We start from the raw sequence: 21,025 nt of genomic DNA, 5'->3' as shown, positions 1-21,025 counted from the left end.
TGCAAAACCCCAAAGGCAGCAGGATAGTTGGCGGGGAGGAGTGCGGGGGGGCGGGGAAAGACCCAAAACATAACAGCGTGGATGATGAATGTCTGCAAAAAGCCAGTGCGAGAACAGAAATCACACGAGGCGTTTGACTGAATTGACACATCAATTCATCCCTCACCCAGGCCCTTTCTAGAAACAGACCGAAGCCCCTGGGAGCCCCTGACCTTCCAGCGGTGAATATTGATCTTTGACTCCTAGCTAAGCCACTGTCTTTACTCAGCAGCAGCAATGACTCGACTCAGGTGAGACAGGGGGCAGAGATGGACTGAAGCGGGCGGGGGAAAGATCAAGGCGCAAAAGCAAAGGACCGCAGGCCGATCTGCATAAGTGAATGTACGTGCTCTGTCAACCCCGCTTCTGAGCCAGCCCGGGAGACCCGCCAAGTGAGCGGCCACTATCTGGGCTTTGCTGGCTGGGCCCACTTCCCCCAAGAGACGCACAGGTCACGACCGCGCAGGTGCTCATACCCGGGTCTGGACACCCGAAGGCAGGGCTGGAATCAAGTCACCAGCCAGGAAGACGGAGGCGAGTTACCGCTCACTCTCAGGATTGTCAAGAAATAGTTGCTGGCCCATCACAAGGTGAAGCCAGCGCTGGCCTTCCGCGGGGCCTGCGGTGAGGCGAGAACCATGCTAGTGATGCATGGTCAAGGTGATTCACTGGGTTCTCATACTGATTTAAACGATTCGGCTTATTTTCAGAGTTAACTCTCTGCCAGAAGAGCTGGAGGAGAGGCCGATGAAATATATATATATTTTTTTATCTCCTTTTTAAAGTGTGAGTGATTCCTTCCTCTAGCCCACAAGGCAATGCAAGTTGCCTCGGGGTCCCTTTCTCTAGCCGTTTGAAAGGTTTACATTTTAGCTGATTACTAAGTCCCTGGCCTTTTCATTTGAATTCCAACATTTCCTTGAATTCCAACATTTTCCTGGGGTTACCTTATCCTCGTTAGACTTTCAAACGTTCAACAGTACTGCTCGGCTCAGATTTGCACGGGACGGTGACGGAATGCCCAGCTCACCAGGTCAAGGGCAAAAGGTATTGTCTGCCGAAACTACTGACAGGTGCAGGGGGCCCAGCTGCCTCACAGGGCACACATGGGCCGTCACTCAACACTAGTCGGCAATGTCCTCTGATAAAGAGACGTCTGCTGCTTTCTGGTGACGTTCGTTTTTTGTTTTTTGGGTTTTTTTCTTTTTCTTTCCCACAAATAAATTATTTATCATTGTTTTTAACGTGGTGGGTCTGCAAACTAGAAAGTCCACCGCCCACATGTTAGAAAGCGGCTAAAATAGTCAAACACGCGTCACTTCTCTCTGGGCCTCAGTTTCCCCCTATGCGATACGCGGCGAGGATGCTCTTTGACCTGAGCTGCCATAAACGAGATGGTTCCTCTATAAACCTTACGACGGTGGGTTTCAGGCCACAGTCCCTCATCTTCCTCTACGTAAATGGAAGTTAGGAAACCTGCAAAGGAAGCAAAGTTGAGGCACTACCAGTTCTGCCTCTCTGCCCCCAGGGAACCCTGCCATTCTGTAGCAATGATGACATCACAGTTATGTTGTGAATGGTGCCCAATCTGTCCACAAATTTGGCAAATCGCATCTACCATAACCAAGTGGGAAGAAAAACAAAACAAAACACTACTGGCGTGTGCTGGAAGGGAAATGTTACGGAGACATTGAAGTGTTGCCTGGGGGACGTGGTCTAGGAATGAACAGAATCAAGCAGATCCCCAGAGGACAGCCAAGTGGGGGCAAGTGGCTTGACCTTGACTTCCTCACCTGTGACAGAAGAGAAACATCAGGTGGTGGCCAGAATTAGATGGGGTGAAGCGCAGAGCCTGGCGCCTCGCATTGGCTGTTACTACAGCTGCTGTGTTTTTGAGTCAAATACAGACGTCGGCTCAGTGTATACGATCCACATAGAGATGAACAGGGACTTATTTGTCTCTGGAACCCACTCCTTCCATGATTTATCATTTAGACCGTTCACTAGGCAGGGTAGCCAATTCACATCAACAATTCAAATGCATATTATTTCTAATCCCAATACCAAAAATAACCATAGTTAACATCTATCTATGTCTATTGCGTGCCAAGCTCTGTGCTAACTGCCTACCTGGATGACTTGATTTAATCCCTACACCATCCTATGAGGTGGGTGTGGCCACCCCATTAACAGAAGAGGAAAGCAAAGCTCTGAGGGTCCAGAGTCATACAGACAGAAAGTAGTAGAGTTGGGATTTGAACCCAAGCCATCTGGCTCCAGAGGCTAACCCCTTCCCTTCCCTTCCCCTCCCCTCTCCTCTCCTCCTTTTTTTTTTTTTTTTTTTTTTTGAGAGAGAGAGAGCACAAGCAGGGGAGAGAGGCAGAGAGAGTCAGAGAATCCCAAGCAGTCTCCACACCCAGTGCAGAGCCCAACACGGGGTTCCATCCTGATCCTATAACAGCGAGATCATGACTGCAGCCAAAATCAAGAGTTGGACGCCCACTCAACTGAGCCACCCAGGCGCCCCCAGAGCCCAACTTCTTAAGCAGGATGTTCAAGCTTCAAAGCAACAATCTTTTATCGGAAACCTGCTACGTTACAGACTATGTTAGGAGCAGAGATAAAAATCTATGCAGTTGAGCTCCCTGCTCTGGGTGGAAAAGCATCCCCCCCCGCCCCCCCCCCCCACAAATTTCATGTCAGTCTAGAACTTGGGAATATGACCTTATGTGGAAAGAGGGCCTTTGCAGATGTCATCAAGTTGAGATGAGGTCATACTGGATTCGGACGGGCCTGAGAGCCAGTGGCTGGTGGCCTCATGAGAAGAGGGGGATATAGACAGGCACGTGGGGAGAGTGCCGCGGAACAGTGGAGGCGGGGAAAGGAGTGACGCAACCACAAACCGGGGAGGCCAAGGATCGCCTGCGGCCACCAGAAGCGAGGAGGGAGGCACGGAACCCATGCTCCCCCAGAGCTTCCAGAAGGAACCAGCCCTGCCGTCACGTTGATTCAGGACTTCTAGCCTTCTGAACTGTGAGAGAGTAGATGTGAGTGGCTTTAAGCCACACAGTTGATAGTGATTTGTTGTGGGAGTCCTAGCAAACAATACCCCAAGGAAAAAAGAGGCTTTCTCTAGTCACCCATAGACCCTGTTTGGCAATAGGGCTTCTTGTCTGAAAGTCATGGTTCCCCACTGGCCGTGAGTAGGCAGGGGGAGAAGCCAGTGATGAATCAATCCGCGGCCTCACAGGAAGCCTGCTTTCCTGTCAACAAGACACAGACAGAAAAGCTGCCCACGTCGGGCCAGAGGGCCGTCCGCTCGGCCCCTGTCACCAGGCTCAAATGGGGAGGGTATTTTCAGAAAGGGAGGAAAAAAATAGGAGAGCCCGCCGAGCTGTGTTCGCATCTAGTTTCTGCTCAGGAGGACAGCATGCCTGCAGTGACAGCTCATAAGGAGAATGCCGAGGCCTCAGAAATCTCGATGCAAATAAGGGGCCAGATATTTCCCCACAAACCCACTAAAAGCAGAAGCTCTTGAGGATTTGGCAATCTGGTTCCCTTTGAAATCTGGTAAATGCTATGGATTAAATCTCTCCAGGAAAAAAAAAAAATCCAACACGCAAAATTTGGGGTGACATTTCAAGATATCCTGAACTTCTTTTTTTTGTTAATTTTATAAATGTTTATTTACTTTTTGAGAGAGAGAGAGAGATTGAACACAAGTGGGGGAGGGGCAGAGGGAGGGAGACACAGAATCGGAAGCAGGCTCCAGGCTCCGAGATGTCAGCACAGAGCCTGATGAGGGGCTCGAACCCACGAACCGCAAGCAAGATCATGACCTGAGCCGAAGTCGGATCCTTAACTGACTGAGCCACCCAGGTGCCCTGAACTTTTTTGTTTTAATTTTTTTTTTTGGAGAGAGACAGAGACAGAGAGCAAGCAGGGGAGGGGCAGAGAGAGAGAGAGGGAAACAGAATCCAAAGCAGGCTCCAGGCTCTGAGCTGTCAGCCCAGAGCCCAACACAGGGCTCGAACCCACGAACCCTGAGATCATGACCTGAGCCGAAGTCAGATGCTTAACCAATTGAGCCACCCAGGTGCCCTGGTACCTTGAACTTCTAAAGCCCATTCATTGATGAACAATTATTTCTAAACTGTCTACGATGTACCAGGCACTGTGCTCTGTGCTAGGAATACCAGAGAGGAAGAAGAGAAAAGGCATTTTTCTTCCCAAAGGCCAGAGCTAGAAGGGGGGGGGGGGGGGGGGTGCGTGTATGAATTTCCTGTGGCCGCCACAAATGACCAGAAACTGGAGGCTGAAAATGACGGGAATGTGTTCTGTGACGGTTCAAGAGGCTGGAAGTCTGAAACCAAGATGGGGGCTCACAAAGAGAAGCTGTCCTGAGCCCCCGCCTGGCTTCTCGTGGTGGCCGGTGGCCCCGGGAGTTCTCAGCTTGCAGACCCAACACTGTTCCCTGCCCGTGTCTTCCCATCACCTCTTCTGGGTGTCTCTCTGTGTCCCCTCCTCTTCTTGTAAGGACACAAGTCATTGGATTTGGGACCCACCCTCAGTGGAGGGTGGTGTCATTAAGGCCCACAATCAATTACATTTGCCAAGTCCGTGTTTCCAAATGAGGTCCTGTGCTGAGGTTCCAGGTGAACATGAATTGGGGGAGCATGTTATTCAACCCAACACAGGGGGTGACACAGGTAAGCGATCGCCACCAGAGCAGCAAGGGAGCTGGCGGAGGACCCATGCAGCATCCAAGAAAGCTTTCCCCAGGACCTCATGAGGCACTGGGGATCCAGATGAAGCGGAAAGTAAACCAGGAAGATGGAATCACACAGGTAAGGTCCAGACAGAAGGAGGCAGCAGGTGCACAGAGGGGCCGCGCAGAAAGCCAGTGTGGAAGACGGGCTGGTCTTAGAAGCTGCTGTCCAGAGTTTGGATTGTATCCCTGGGGCCACAAAATGCCTATCAAGGACTGGAAACAGACGAGTGTTTCTAGAAATTTCCCTTTGGCTGAGGTGAGGTGGATGGACTGCAGTGGGTGAGACCAGGTGCAGGGACCCCAAGGGTCCGTGTCTCTGGGGAAGCTCCAGGCCCGAGGATACAAGTGGCTCAAATTCTGTGCAGATGCCCCACACATTGTCCTCACCAGTCAGCTGGAATGATTCCCACTGAACTGAACAGAGGGGTTTAACGTAGCACAAGTGGGATCTGAGCTGGACAGTCGGACTGCTGTCAGCCCAAGATGAACACGCAAAGTCTGAATGCCCTGGGCACCTGGTTGGCTCAGTCTGTCGAGACCCGACTTTGGGCTCAGGTCATGATCTCGAGGTCTGTGGGTTCAGACCCACATCAGGCTCTGTGCTGACAGCTCGGAGCCTGGAGCCTGCTTTGGCTTCTGTGTCTCCCTCTCTCTCTGCCCCTCCCCTGCTCACACTCTGTCTCTCTCTCTCTCTCTCTCTCTCTTTCTCTCTCACAAAAAAAATTAACAATTTTTTAATAAAATGAAATAAAACTCTGAACGCTCAAATACATGTTCTCTTTCCAAGCAGGCAAGGAGCTTATTATGAACATCCCAACCCACTGAGATGCCCATGCCCTTCTCTTTTATGGTCCCTTGGAGTTAACTTCCTCTAAGACGTGTACCAGTAAGTCCCATCTGCTCACAGATAAGTCCTCTCAACTTCGTGTGCTCGACTCCTCGCTCTTCAAAGGTCACCTTCTCTCTGGAGCCCCCAGGCTAGGTTCCACACCCTCCCTGAAGACTCCAAAACTGCCTGAAGCAGGCTCAGGTTCTAGACCGCAATGCCTACTCTCCTTTTAACTTGTCTCCTCCCCCAGACTACAGGCTCCAGAGGTATCTTGTTTACCTCTGTACTCCCAGCCCCCTGCCCCTCCCCGCCACACACCCTGAGTGTTATCAGACAGATGAATGGATGGATTTCTTCCAGATGCCGCACTGGCTTCAAACCAAATGAATCAATCAATTCGCTAAATCCACACACGGAGCCATCGATTGCTCAAGTGCTTTATGCTGCCCCCTCCCGCGGCCAAGAGCCAGCCATCCTCAAGACTCACCTCATTCCTTCTGCAGCCATGTCATCAAGGTTGGCAGTGTCCTTCGTTTCTGCCCAGTTTGCTCCCAGGTCACCCCACCCCATGTCATCTGCCAAAATGATCACAAAATTCGGCTTCTGGCCTCTTGTGTCCCCGCTGCCGCAAAAATCCACGAGAGGATAAAGACAGCCCAGGAAAGTCACCCCCACGAAGAGAACCTTTAGAAAAAGCCAGCCCATGGTGGGCAGGGGAGGGCAATGACTGTCTGTGGGCCACGGCTGAGGATTTTTCCAAGAGCTTCCTTCTGCTCACTTAAGGTGCAGGGAGTCTCTGGAGAAGCAGTGGTGGAGTCTGCAAGGAGATACTGGTTGTGGGGGTCGTGTTGGTGGGGTGCCTAGAAGGACGCTGGGGCTGCGGGAATGAGGCCCCCACCTGGCATCCTAATTCAAGACAGTCAGGAAATTCGCAACCTCGAATTTGGTTTGCCCCCTGCAGCTCCGAGAGCCGACCAGCCGCGTGCGGCAATCAGATACCCGTGTCAGTGATGGCTCTTTGGCCACTTAAAAAACGACCCCTCTGTGCCCGGGGACGTTAGGGCCACAGCACAAGCTTTGCATCTGTTCGGGACTCCAGCTGGTGAGAGCAGGATAAATTCTCACATCTGCAGAACACCTGGACGTTCTAGAAGCCGCAGTCAGCCTTGAATGGGTTTCTCAGTTCCAGATGGCGGAGGGCTTCATGTTTCTGTCAGGTTTCCTGAAAGAACAAAAATTGACAAGAAAACAGAGTTAAACTGCCAGTGCAGCTGTGTTTTACTCAGTAGCTTAGGAAATAATCTCTTTTCCATGCCAACAGATGTTTTCCTTCTGATGCGAATATGCAACTGGTTCATCAGTTTCCCCACCTGAGAAATCATGATGACAGTAATATCTGCAATGGACCTACAATCACAAGGTTGGTAACGGCATTATAGATGGTGTCACTCAACCCATTCACCGTATGGATGGGAACACTGAGGTCCACGGCCCTGGGACGGGCAAAGACTAGCACCCAACTCTGCCAAAGCCCAGTTGCTCCCCCACTCTCACCCCACCATGCTTCTCTGATTCCCAAGAAATTCCCAAACTAATTATGACCTTATCAAACCCACTGAAAATTCTAGAAGAGTGAAACCTTCGTTTCCAAGACATGATTCTTTCTAAGAGTCATGCTGTCAACTAATGTATCTCTATAAAATTCTTTTTTTTAATTTTTTTTAATGTTTATTTATTTTTGAGAGAGAGAGAGAGAGAGAGAGAGAGAGCACTTGTGCATGAGCGGAGGAGGGGCAGAGACAGAGAGGGAGACACAGAATCCGAAACAGGCTCCAGGCTCTGTGCTGACAGCTCAGAGCCTGATGTGGGGCTCAAACTCAGGAACGGGGAGATCCTGACCTGAGCCAAAGTCAGACACTTAACCGACTGAGCCACCCAGGCGCCCCTGAATTTTATAATTCTTGATGGAAATTAATTTGAGAAAAAAAGAAACATAAAGATATTAATGGTGTTATCTAGGTGGAGAATATAAGTGTACTTAACAGTAGAACTTTCGATTTTGCTAGTGGAAATCTTTCACCATAAAATGTCAGGAAAACATTTCAAACAAATTTAATGGAAATTGTCCCTTTATATCTCGACAATGTAATTTTTAATAAGAAACTCTAAAGACATGCTCAATCAGGGTTTCTCACACTTAGATGTACACACAAATCAGCTATAGAACTTATCAAATACAGCTCCCAGGGGACGCCTATGTTCCGAGCCCTTAAATCACACCTTGAGTAACAAGATGCTCAGAAATAAAAACATCCTGGGGTGCCTGGGTGGCTCAGTCAGTTAAGCATCCAACTCTTGATCTTGGCTCAGGTCATGATTTCATGGTTCATGAGTTCGAGCCCCACATTGGGCTCTGCCCTGCTTGGGATTCTGCCTGTCCTTCTCTCTGCCCCTCTTCTGTTTGTGCTTTCTCTCTCTCAAAATAAATAAGTAAAGTTAAAAAACTAAAACAAAACAAAAACCATCATGATTCTTGTCCAAGAAGAAAACTAACCTCACTGGAGATGCTTAACCTACTGGAGAGAATTCAGCTTCAGTGGACAAGCACAAAAGCAAAATATCAGGTTGAACTTTGAAAAAACAGGAACTGAAGGTTATATTTTCAACTGCCACTTGCAAATGGGAACCAGAGAATAAAAACCGTATCACCCCCCTTTCGCTTGAAAGCCCTAAATTTATGAGGCTACTAAGGAGGTACAGACTTGAACTTCTGGACCGAATGAAAGCATGTTGGACACCCAAGCCACTGGGAGTGTTAGAGCTAGAGAACCAATTTGTAATACATAAAGATGCTGCCGGGGCTGGGGTTATGGTGGATGTGATTCGCACTTATGTGTCCCTGCCCTTGCGGAAAGAATGTACAGAGCCAGCCAGCCACCCCAACTGCCGACCCAAGTGGATCAGGGAGGGGATGGGGTTGGAGATATGTAAGTTCTGGAAGACCCAGATAAACTCAAAAGGATGGGAAGATACATACTTAACCAAAATAAAAGGGAAAGTTTAAGTAAACAGTCATGGTCATCTGGAGGCCAATGAATCAATTGTTCAGAAATGCGAATTCTTCTGTTTTCCAAAAGGAGAGTTATTCTTTCAAACTCAATTAGATTCAACCAATATTTGTTGATCTTGAGGCCCCAAAGACTTCTCCCTTTCTAGAAGAAGAAAGAGCTCTTGCACAAGGAGGGTGCCCAACAAACACTTATTGACCTGCTGCTAGATTCCCAGCCTCATTCTACTGGCTTCTGACCATGAGCAACAATCATAGAAGGCTTTTCTTCTTAAAGCTACTTAGCTTGGAACTCTAGAGTGGCCTCATTCTTCGTCAGTAATCCATTTTGGAATGACCCAACACGAAGGACTTCAGGGGAAAAAAATTCACGTAAGAAAAAAGCTAAAATTAAGGTGGGAACATAAATAAACAGATTGTTTTTCTTAACAGTTCCACGATAAAACATTCCTTTGAGGATTTCCAAAGAGAATCATTCGTACTTAAAAATTTCACTGAATGGAAATAAGCTAATTTAGCCAGTACACCATTGCATTATCCTTCACGCCCATACCTCCAGGGAGATATTTAATCTTTTCCCCATTTATTTATTTATTTAAACTACAGTGAAAAGGCAAACCGGAGATTCAAAGAATGGACCCGAGGCCATGGACTTTGATTAAGACCCAAGCTGACAGGGGCGCCTGGGTGGCTCAGTCGGTTAAGCGTCCGACTTCGGCTCAGGTCATCTCACAGTTCGTGAGTTCGAGCCCCACGTCGGGCTCTGTGCTGACAGCTCAGAGCCTGGAACCTGTTTCAGATTCTGTGTCTCTTTCTGTCTCTGCCCCTCCCCTGCTCATGCTCTGTCTCTGTCTCAAAAGTAAATAAAAACATTACAAAAAAAAAAAAAAAAAAAAGACCCAAGCTGACCTTATGGAAAACAGGATGGCATTTCCTCAAAAAATTAAAACTAGAATGACCATATGACCCAGCAATCCCACTTCTGGGGTATATATCCAGAGAAATGAAATCACTATCATGAAGGGAGATCAGCACCCAGTGTTTACTGCAACGTTATTCACAGCAGCCGAGATATGGAAACAATCTAAGTGTCTGTGGGTGGATGACAAAAGAAAATGTACTGCATATATAATATACACGCAATGGAATATTATTCAGCCTTTAAAAAGAGGGCTTGGGGTGCCTGGGTGGCACAGTCGGTTAAGCGTCCGACTTCAGCCAGGTCACGATCTCGCGGTCCGTGAGTTCGAGCCCCGCGTCGGGCTCTGGGCTGATGGCTCGGAGCCTGGAGCCTGTTTCCGATTCTGTGTCTCCCTCTCTCTCTGCCCCTCCCCCGTTCATGCTCTGTCTCTCTCTGTCCCAAAAATAAATAAACGTTGAAAAAAAAAATTTAAAAAGAAGGCTTGTGGAAAAGAAGCAACAACTTCTAAACCTGGGAGACATTATGCGGAGTGAGAGAAGCCAGGCAGCAGCGAGACAAACACGGCGAAAGAAACGCCGTGTGGTCTCGCTTCCATTCGAAATGTAGAAAAGTCAAACAGATAGAAGCAAAGGGTAGAATGGTGGTTGCCAGGGGCTGGGGTGGGGGTAGAGGGATAAATAGGACGATACTGGTCAAAGAGGACAAACTTTCAGTGACGCAAGGTGAACAGCTTTGGGGGATCCATTGTATAGCATAGCGATGGCGATTAATGATACTCTGTTGCATACTTGAAATTCGCTAAGAGGGTCGATCTTAAATGTCGCACCACAAGAAATTTAAAACGTACGTAACCGCGTGAGGTGAGGCATGTGTTTATTAGATTTTTGGAAATCGTTTCAGACTGTATCCGCACATCAAAACATCACACTGTATACGGTAAGCCCGAACAAGGTTTATTTGTCTGTTATACCTCGATGAACTTGGGGGAAGCATCCTCGGGCTCCGAGCTGATCTGAGGTTGCTTCCCCAGCTTGCTTTATGCATCACCCTCCCCCCTCTCCGAAGGGAGGGTGGACACAGGCAAGGAGCATGTCTATGGGCTAAGGAAGCAAAGGGGAGTCTTCGGCAAATAGAGCATCCCGTCCTTCTTCCACGGGGCTGGAAGGAACTTGACCACCTTCCTCAACAGACCCCACAGGGAAGGCCCCCCTGCTCCATCCAAGCAGAACAAACTGGGATAGACCCCTGCTGAGCACAAGCATGAGCACTGCCCGTGCCTCAATGTTCCTCAGGCAGCGACAGAGTGAACTTGAGTTGCCAAGGGGCTTTGCAGGGACTTGTGTTTTCCTCCACGACCCCCACCGTAAAGCAAGGCTTCTGGGTCTGCAAAGTCTGGCCTCCCTTCAAGTTCCGGGCTCGCTTGTGGGAAAGCGAGCAGGGCTCGTGAGCAGTGCAATGACCACAGGCAAGCTGCCGGCCAGAAGGGCTGAGAATGGAATGGAATGAGGCGACCTCAAGATGGGCTTTGCGGTGTAGCGGTGTCTGAATATCAGGGCTGGAAGTCCGTCACCTGACCTGGCTCCCTGAGGGCCTCCCTGTGGCCAAGCAGCCTGCTGGAGGGCCTTGAAAACAGCTGAAATAACAAGAAGGTCGGGCAGACCTTCCTGGCAGAGGGCTCTGTTGGTTTTCCAGAGACAAAGCTTCTGATGAGTTGAGGCCAAAAAAGACAAAGGCGCCAGGGGGTGGGGGGGGTGGGGGGGTGGGGTGGGGGGGGGGGGCTAGTGTGATCTCTGGCGGTAGAGCACTGTTATTTTACCTGCCAAATCAGAGCATGGTCATGCGCTGGCTGGGGCCGAGAGTCCCAGGGGGATGGCCAGGAGGGACCTGGGGCACCAGCTGCCCACGTGGAGTCTGAAATGATGCCCCATGTCTCGCCATCCATCCAGCAAACATGGACCGAGTGACGGGTCTCAGTCTCGGCACTGTGCGTACAGCAGAGAAAGGATCACACACGAAAACAAACCCTGCCCTCACGCCACTTACTGTCTTGTGGGGGGAAGAAATGAAACGAGTAAAATGTAAGTGCCGGCGAGAACATCGAGGCGGGACGCGCGGCTCCTGAGGGTGGGGGGAGCAGGCGCAAAGCTAAAGAGGTCAGGGACAAACCTCGTGGAGAAGGTGATCCTTCTGTGAGGCTCTCTCTGCAGGAGGTAGAGGAGGAAGCCGTGCGGCTCTGGGAGGTTGTGTCGGAAAGGAATGCCAGGCAGAGAAACCAGGAGGGCCAAGGACCGCCACGTGTGAGCAGCAGCCAAGAAGTCACGGCAAAAACAGTAGAGGGGGGAAGCGTTAAGTTCTGACTTACGGACACCAGAACTCCTCCCCTGCTCTGCTGAGAATAAACCACCGTGCTGCAGGGTGGCAGGTAAGAAAAGAAGCTGAGAAGTCAGGAGTCCGTTGGACCAGGGGAGCCCGGGTAAGAGACAGTGCTCAGGCAAGGCGGGCTCGGAGCCCGGGGAGCAACATCTCGGGGCCCACCTGTGCCCATGGGACTCTAACCCTCAGCACCTCCTTAAATTCTGCCTCACCCAAAACCAGGCCCAAGTGGGCAGGAAAATCCAGTTACCTCGGTAACAGTCATTCAGGTTATTTAGTGTTTGTGTGCACTAAACATCCTCATGGAGGGGCGCCTAAGCAGCTCGGTCGGTTAAGCGTCTGACTTCAGCTCAGGTCGTGATCTCATGGTTCCATGACTTTGAGCCCTATGTAGGGCTCTGTGCTGACAGCTCAGGGCCTGGAGCCTGCTTCGGATTCTGTGTCTCCCTCTCTCTCTGCCCTTCTCCTGCTCACGCTCTGTCTCACTCTCAAAAATAAATAAACATTAAAAAAAGAAATTGGTTTTAAACACCCTCGTGGGGCCCTTCCTTTGCCCTGAGGCCCTAACATGTCAGTTCGGGGCTGCCCCACATCAGAAAGATTGCTTTCTTAGAGTGTATCTGGGGGTCTCTGTCTTAGCTCAACAGAAGAAGCAAAGGGAATTTTTTTCCTGTTTCTTTTTCTTTCAGTTCTATCAACATGTAATTGACATACAGCACTGCATAAGTTTCAGGTAGGCACACGATGATGTGGCTTCTAAATTATGAAATGATTGTCGCAGCAAGTTTAGTTAATACCCATCATTTCATACGGATACAGGAAAAGAGAGAGAGAGAGAGAGATGTTTTTTTCCTCATGATAAGAATCTTTAGGATCTATTTTCTCAGCAACTTTCAAATATACCAGACAGCAGGGTTAACTGTAGTCCTCGAGCTGTACATTATATCCCCAATACTTATTTAATCTTATAACTGGAGTAAGTCAGACCCTATTGTTGGGAGTATTACTTCTGCAGACCCAACAACGCCAGGACACTCATCCACACGGGGCATATGACATCCTGCCTAGCGTTAGCTAGAACCACCTGTTGGAAGTGTCACAGAGGGAAGCCATGTGGCAGGAGCCAATTTGGGAGAGCAGAGGTGGCCTCATGCCATGCCTCTAAAAGCTCAGTAGCCCTGCAGAAATTATATCTGGGTCCTTGAACACATGTCAGAAGAACGGAGAAAGTAGATGGGCCTCTGAATAACATCTTTTCTTTAAAATTCTATCCTCCGCTTGATATCACAAGAAATGCGGTCAGACAGAAAGGATTCAAGGTCGAGTACCTGAAATCCACTCCCTCAATGCACTCCCTGTTTGCTAAACGTTTAAGGGCTTTCTACAAAGCAGCGTTTACTTATTATTTATTAAACATTTCCTTACGGAAGTTGTCAAACATACAAAAGTTGAGAAACTCGTGCACACCTACCCAGCATCTAGATTTGACAGTTATCAGCACTCGGCCAGCCTGTTCTCATCTGTTCCCCCCACCCCCCCTACTATTTCCCTTTCTCTCGTTCTTCACATACACTAGACTATTTTGTAACAAACCTCAGATATCATGTAACTCCATCCAACATGATTTCTTTTTTTGAAGTTTATTTATTTTGAGAGAGAGAGAGAGAAAGCATGAGGGGGTGGGGGGAGTAGGGCAGAGATAGAGGGAGAGAGAGAGAATCCCAAACAGGCTCTGTGCTGCCAGTGCAGAGCCTGATGTGGGACTCAAACCCATGAACCGTGAGATCATGACCCGAGCCGAAACCAAGAGTCGGACGCTTAACTGACTGAGCCACCCAGGCACCTCCAATATTATTTCTAGGTGTTTCTCTAAAAGATAAGAATTCTTTTTAAATAGAACTACAATTCTATGAGTAGCCACTTTTTGAAATTAACAATGATTTGTTAGGATCCTCAGAACTCCAATTAATGTTTAAATGTCATCCACTGTCTCACCAATGTTTTATTTATAAAATACGTACATATAAACACTTTTATAATTTTTTAAAAATTCTGATCCAGGGTCCAAACAAACTCCACCACACACTGCATTTGGTTCACACGTCTCTTCTCTTTTCATGTGTAAGTTCCTCCTTTGCCTTCCCTGCCATATATTTATAAACAAAATTCAGTTGTTTGTCCTGTAAACTTTCTCAATTTTGGACGTGGCTGATTGCACCCCCTGGTGTGATTTAAAATGTCCCCCAAGCCCCTGTTAACTGACTTCTAGACCCAACGGCGAAATGTGATTCAGGTTTGACTTTTTTGGGGCAGGCCCACCCCCTACGTCTTAGCCTTCTCCCTGTCACGCGAAAACTGACCAGTGGTTTCACCTGTCACATTTTCACGTGTCCCTGTGTCACTTTTGCATGGGAATCGGGAATTTTCTACCAACTTGGATGTGCCAGCTTTCGTGTTTCTGCAGATTTATCTTTTCCCTGGGTTTGCTCTGCCTGTACGATGAAATACGTGAGATTCTGTAATGGATGGAATGTGTCCTCCCAGAACTGGTATGTTGAAGCCCTGACCCCCCCCCCCCCCCACAGTGTGATAAGGGTTGGATGAGGTCATGAGGATGGGGCCCTCCTGATGGGGCTAGTGTCCTACTAAGAAGAGACCAGAGAGAGCTTGGTCTTTCTCTCTGACAGGTGAAGACACAGCAAGAAGGTGGCCTTCTACAAGCCAGGAAGAGAGCCCTCGCCAGGCATCCAATTGGTCAGCACCTTGATCAAAGACTTCCCAGCCTCCAGAACTGTGACAAATAAAGTTCTGCTGTTTAAGACTCCCAGTCTGCGGTGTTTTATTATGCAGCCCAAGCCAACTGATACAGATTCCAGCTAAGCTCCAACCGAGAACCTCTGAGGCTAAGGAAGAGGCACAGGAAGGAGAGGGAAAAGCCAAAACCTGGGGGGATAATGCTCAATCCAGCGAAGCGGTCACTCGGCAAATTTGCCTTTTGAGAAATTGATTTGGGGCATGTGGTGACCTGTTTTTGGAAGGACGTGTGTCCAGGATTCAGAATTGTCATTTCCTAGCTGTGTGATCTTGGATAAGTATAAAAAAAAAAAAAAAAAAAAAAAATTGCCCCTTGCCTCAGTTTACCCACTTACCTGAAAAAGAGAGCTACGGTAAACTTTCCTCACCTCAGACATGATGGGAGGATGAAACAATCAAACACAAGTGCCTGCTCTCAGCTCAGAAACACTGGCTATCGTTATTCTGTCTGTCTGTTGTGTTGAGGATAAAGAGATAACAAATATGAGAACACGTTGAAAAAGTACTATACACGCCCAAAGCGTTATTAAAATTAATATTAAGCAAAACTGTCCTGAGTGTCGATGGTGAAATCCGGACTCCCTGCAGCTATTGGCTGTCTTTGTCATAACCACTTGCCAGCATTCTCTGGGGGTAGATCCTGGAGCCACAAACACCACGGTCACAAGCCACGCCACAGGGAAAAGCGAAGAGTCCGTCTGGTTTGGGAACTCGAAGCTCCAAACTCCGGTTCCTTGTCACACAGTTGCACGGCTGGTTGTCTGTGCCATTTTGGCTATGAGTTAGGTCCCTCTGCCTGGGCAGACTCTGGTGACAGTCGTCACGGCCTTTGGAACACCCTACCTAGCAGCCAATCTGGTTTTAGACAGTTTAAACAGTATGAGGCCAAGTTGAGATGCAGAGTGGATGTGAGGGAAATCTCCCCTTGGATGCCAACTGCAAGTTGGCAAGTGTGAGTTACGTGTTAAAATCAGAAACATCCACAAGAATGATTTGCCCCAGGCCCTTGGCTTGGGGCTCCGGCAAGAAAAGCCGTAAGTCTGTGCATAGGTCTAGACTGTAAGGCACACAAGGGCAGGAATATCTATGTATTTTACGCACTGCATGATCCTGGTACCTCGCCCGGAGGGAGTTCGATCAATCCTGGCCGGATGAATGCACCTCACAGGATCCAACTGTGGCCAAGCCTGCTCTGTCCCGCCCGCAGAGCTCGGCCCTGTCTCTTCACTTCCCTAACCTCACATGGCCTTTCTGAGTTCCCCTTCCTCTGAGGTCCTCCCTCATAAAAGCGCACTTGTTGAAATCCTGCTTTAGGTAACAATCACACGTGTCCTGTCTTCTGAACTAGACAGTAAACACTCGGAGAGGAGGGACCACATTCTCTGGGGTGTGGTTCTGTGGCCCAGGAAACAACTGCATTCATCAGGGCTCGTGCGTAGGCTGTAATGAGAGCCTGGATGGAGAGCCAGTGGCCGGGGGAAGGTGGGATGGACGCTCCCCGTCCCCAGTCCCACCGTGGACCCCGGCTAAGCATGTGGGCTCCCCTAAGGAGGGCCAGAACCCTCCACCGACCACAACCACGGCCAGGGTCCCCTCCTGGCCCCCTGTTCGTAACACAGCCTAGACCCGCCTTCCAGCTTCCATGCACCGTCCCCGACCCCCTAGCCATCTGGAAATGACCCGATGCACTGCTCCGAAAGGGTTAAAATCAAAGCTTAACACTGCGTATTGTTCCAGAGAGCAGCAGGACAGGCTGAGCATGTTTAGACAAGAAGGGGGGAGAGCCAGCATCTCCCTTTAGGCCAGAAACATAGCAGGGGAAGCAGGTTTTTATTCCTTGGCCTTGAGCGACATGATGGGTGGGGCACCCTCAACAACTGTGCACAGAAAGCCTGATTTAATCGGGGCCAAACCCAGTGGTCCTACACGCTTTCCAGCATGGCCGATTAGATTTCGTGACCCACATCTGTGTCTTCAACTTTTGACAGGACATAGATTTATTCCTGAAAGCAATGGGATGACAGTCACTTTGCTCTGGCAATTCTGATTTTTTGTTTTGGGTTCAGTACTCTTGCAACAGGCTTGAGAGAGTTTCGAGAGGATGACAAAACTATAGGACCCATAAACTATCAAGGCTGAGACGTCTAGGGATGAATGTCAGTGTTGAAATCAGGTAAAATTCACTCCAGAGCTAAAGAGACGCACCCAGGGATACATCATCAACGAGGCACTAAATGGTAACCGTGATAGAGGCCAGATCACCAGAGGCAAAGGTGGGGAGGTGACCTTCCCATCCCCAAACCCAGCACCTCCTGCTGTTTATCCTTCCTCCTCCCTCCCCCCTTGCCAGTCCTTGTAAGGTCTTTCCTGGTTCTAGGCCTCTCTGGTCTCCCACCAAGAGTCAGGGAAACCCATCGTGAGCCAAGCACAGCACTAAGCTGCTAAGCCCCTTACACACGTTAACTCAGTTAACCTAGCTCCACAGCACTAAGCCCCCCAACGTGACCGCCCTATGCAGTGAGTACTGTTATCCCCCTTCACAGATAAGCAGTCTGAGGTAGACTGAGGTTAAGTAATTTGCCCCCGTAAGGTGACACCACTAGTGAGAACAGAGCTGGGGTTCAAGGTCAGGCTCCAGAGCCCACACCCACGTGCATTTTTACATCTGTACTTCTCAATTATACAGCCCCTACCTGGCCTCCCAGGGCTCGCTGTGGTGACTCTCGGGTTTGTTCTATCTCTTCGGGGAGAACTTACCCATGAGGGCAGGGACCACATCCTGCTTGTGCTCCTACGAACATAGATCATATTCAGTGGCCTGCAAATTCTTTTGCTTGGGTAACCTCTAAGAGAATTTGGAAAACAATAAATCCCCTCCGTATCAGTCAGCTTGGGCCGCCATAACAAAATACCACAGACTGCGTGGCTTAAACCGTAGAAATTCATTTTCTCATAGTTCTAGGGGCTGGAAGTCTGGGATCAAGATGCCAACAAGGTGGGGTTAGGGCTCTCTTCCTGGTTTGCAGACAGCTGCCTTCTCTCCGTGTCCTCCCAAGGCCTTTCTCTCTCCCTCTTTGAAGGCCCCACCGTCAAGTCCCCGTCCAAACCTAATTCCTCCCAAAGACCCATCTCTAAAAACTATCGCATTGGAAGTTAGGGCTTCAATATATGAATTTAGCGGGGGTGGGGGGGGCATAAGGGGCCCACACACTTTCAGTCCATACCAACCTCGTGCAGTTTTTAAATTCCATCCAATGTTTCATCACAGCTGCAAAAGATATTGTTTTGTATCTGTAAATGTTGTATCTGTAAATGTTGTAATGTTGTAAATTAATGTTGTAAATTACATGTAATTTACAATTTACAATGTAAAAATGTTGTAAATGTTGACTTTTACAGTAAAACTATTTTAAACCACTCTTTTTAACTGTATCTGGTGTAATATAAACGTCAGAGTCATCGGAAAACCATCACCATTCATTTAAAAATTACATGAGTTGATGAGGCACCTCGGTGCCTTGGTTAAGCGTCTGACTCTTGATTTTGGTTCAGGTCGTGATCTCACAGTTTCGTGAGCTCGAGCCCCACGTCGGGCTCTGCATGGGCCTGCTTGGAATTCTCTCTCTTTCTCTCTCTCTCAAAATAAATAAACTTCTTTAAAAATTACAAAAAATACATGAGAACATTTCTCATGAGGTCAGAAACTTTCTATCATTTCTTTTTTCCTTTTTTTTTCAAAACTGTATTTTCATTCCACATCAACACAATATACTTATAGATTCAAAAGTACTTAATCACCTTATCCTATGTCTCTGAACACAGACTTTGGATATAAATTGAAATTTTGTGTTTTATGCCTCAAGTGTAAAAAAAAAAAATCCCTTTTGGGTCGAATGAGGATCATAATTACTCCTATAAGTGATCATTTATAATCAAAGAAAAAACATTGTGCATTTGGACAAGTTATTACTATTGCAAAAGCATCTTTATGAGATGGACTGGGGGATGGGACATATTGACTTGACGAAAGAGGCCTCCCTGACACAGTATTTCAATATTCACCGCAGAGCCGTTTTCAGCTGGAAAAGTGCACCCTAGTGGGATCCTGGCTCTGGTTACGAAGGAGAAGTCAGCCGTGCAAGGCTAACGGAGCACCAGGCCTGCCCCACAGTGGGTTCTCACACAAATGGGCTTTAGGAAAGAGCTCATGTTCTGAAGCTGATTGTAGGAAAACCCTCTGTGCTTCAGGCCCCTTGGCAAAACTTCAAACCCCCTCAGGAGCCCACATTCCCATTAGCGGGGCCCTGCCTCGCCTTCAAACCATTAGATGTGAGGTGGGGGGAGGCTCCACAAACCACCAGATGAACCCAACACATCTAGCTGGAGTTCCTCCAAGGAAGTTTCTCTGGGGTTCTCTGCCGTCTGGAGGAACAGTCAAGTTTTAAAGCAAGAATTTGCTTCAGTCAAATTACACAGGGGTTCCCCCCCCCCCCCCCCCCCCCCCCCGAGCCAGCACAGGCCCTCGGGTGAGATAATGGGGTGGTGGTGCAGAGACAGGAAGAGAGACAGTGGGTGGATGGGCGACCAAGACCTCCCACAGAAGCCCCCTCGAATCCTCTCTGAGCTCCAGACAAGATTCCTTTCAATCTCCTTACCCAAGTTTAAGTTCTCACGGGCTGGTAAATGCAGTGAGCTTATTTGCAAGCCAGGGTCATATCTGCCTAGCAACCCAACGTGAAGAGTAGAAGGGCTACGAACGTAGACGGAGAACAGGCTGGCCAACTCTGCACAAAGGAATCTGTTCTCATGCAAATGACCCGGAGCAAGATGGCTAGCAAGAGACAGCACAGAGGATAGGCTCAGGAGCCAATTTATTTCCCCCAGAAGATGTTGAGGGACTTTTTAAAGGGCATCATCACAGCCTTGCCCACTGTAAATGAAGGACCGGAGGGGCTCTGCTGCTCCTTGGCTTACGGCAGACACAACAGAAGAGGCTAAAAGGGGAGCTGAACCCTTAACTTAATATCCTGATTTTTCTGGTTCTGTACTCCAGACTCCAAGGGTTCTTTTGTTTGTATTTAGAACCAAACAGAGTTAGTTTTGTTTGGGGGGGTTTGATTAGCATGGCAATGCTGTGCTTTCCCTCTCTCTGCTATCCCTGGAAGAGTGAGGGGGAAAAAAAAAAGCAAGGGTTTTCACGCTTGGTCTCACTAGGAAAGGGAACAAGGTGAAGCCAGCCTCCAACCAGGGCATGCAAAAGTCATTGGTTTGTGGCTGGCAAGACTGGGCAGAGATTGGGTTTCCAGCTCCCCTTCTCTGTTACCCAAATGCAGGTGGCAAATATCGTCTTTGGTGAGCTTTAGTTGCAGAAAAGGGCCAGTGTGTGCCTATATTGTGAAACCTCGGGTGAATCCCTCCAGTGCTGTGTGCCTCAACTTTCCTCATCTGTAAGATGGGGATGGTAAGGATCAACTGCAGAATGTTACTGATGGGTTAAAGTTAGATCACATATGTGGCACTTAATACAGTGCTGGGAACAAAGCAAACATACGAAAAAATTAACAACAGGTCTAACTAATATTAGTAAAATAATAGTAATGTATTATTGTTGTTGTGATTGTTATCATTGTAGTTACGCCTCTCCAACAGTTCACTCTGGTCAAATACTCAGATGTGAGTTTCTCAGTCATTCATTCATAACTAGAGCTTTTGGTATGATTTGCCTAATATTTTAACCTATTTTTAAAATTTTATTTATTTTGAGGGGCACCTGCGTGGCCCAGATGGTTAAGAGTCCGACTTTGGCTCAGCTCATGATCTCATGGCTCATGAGTTTGAGCCTACGTCTCTACATCTCTCTCTGTCCCTCCCTCACTTATGCTCTCTCTCTCTCTCTCTCTCTCTCAGAGCGAGTGGGGGATGGAAAGAAAGAGAAAGAGAGAGAGAATTCCATTGTCTAATGTTTTAAATCAAGAAACTGAAGCACCGGGAACTTTCTGGACTTGATTAGAACCACTCGGTAATAAATAATGGGCTACCTCCATAGGTTCCCAAGACCCAATACAGTAGATGCTGTGCCATAGTGAATATGACAGTTCCATACTAAAAACAGTGACAGGTCCTAACACACTGTAAGGACATTACATTTTAGTGGTTAAAATGTTCATTTTAGTGATTAAAATCAGTTTTGAACATCATCACGTGTGGATT

General features: G+C 48.4%; 1 protein-coding gene across 5 annotated transcripts in view; it reads right to left on the bottom strand.

The window, feature by feature from the left end:
* The window catches only part of ARSG (arylsulfatase G), a 109,091-nt gene that overhangs the window by 62,286 nt on the left and 25,780 nt on the right, over positions 1 to 21,025 (bottom strand). For all 5 annotated transcript variants that reach the window (XM_023244620.2, XM_023244621.2, XM_023244622.2 and 2 more), the window contains exon 2: positions 6,127 to 6,861. In XM_023244620.2, the coding sequence (XP_023100388.2) occupies positions 6,127 to 6,344 (218 nt within the window). In that variant the 5' untranslated portion in view covers positions 6,345 to 6,861. The remainder of the gene's footprint in view (positions 1 to 6,126; positions 6,862 to 21,025) is intronic.

This window comes from Felis catus, chromosome E1, assembly GCF_018350175.1.
Source record: "Felis catus isolate Fca126 chromosome E1, F.catus_Fca126_mat1.0, whole genome shotgun sequence".
In the NCBI taxonomy this organism is placed as follows: domain Eukaryota; kingdom Metazoa; phylum Chordata; class Mammalia; order Carnivora; family Felidae; genus Felis; species Felis catus.
The sequence above is the reverse complement of the archived record's forward strand: the minus strand, read 5'-3'. Positions and strand labels throughout refer to the sequence as shown.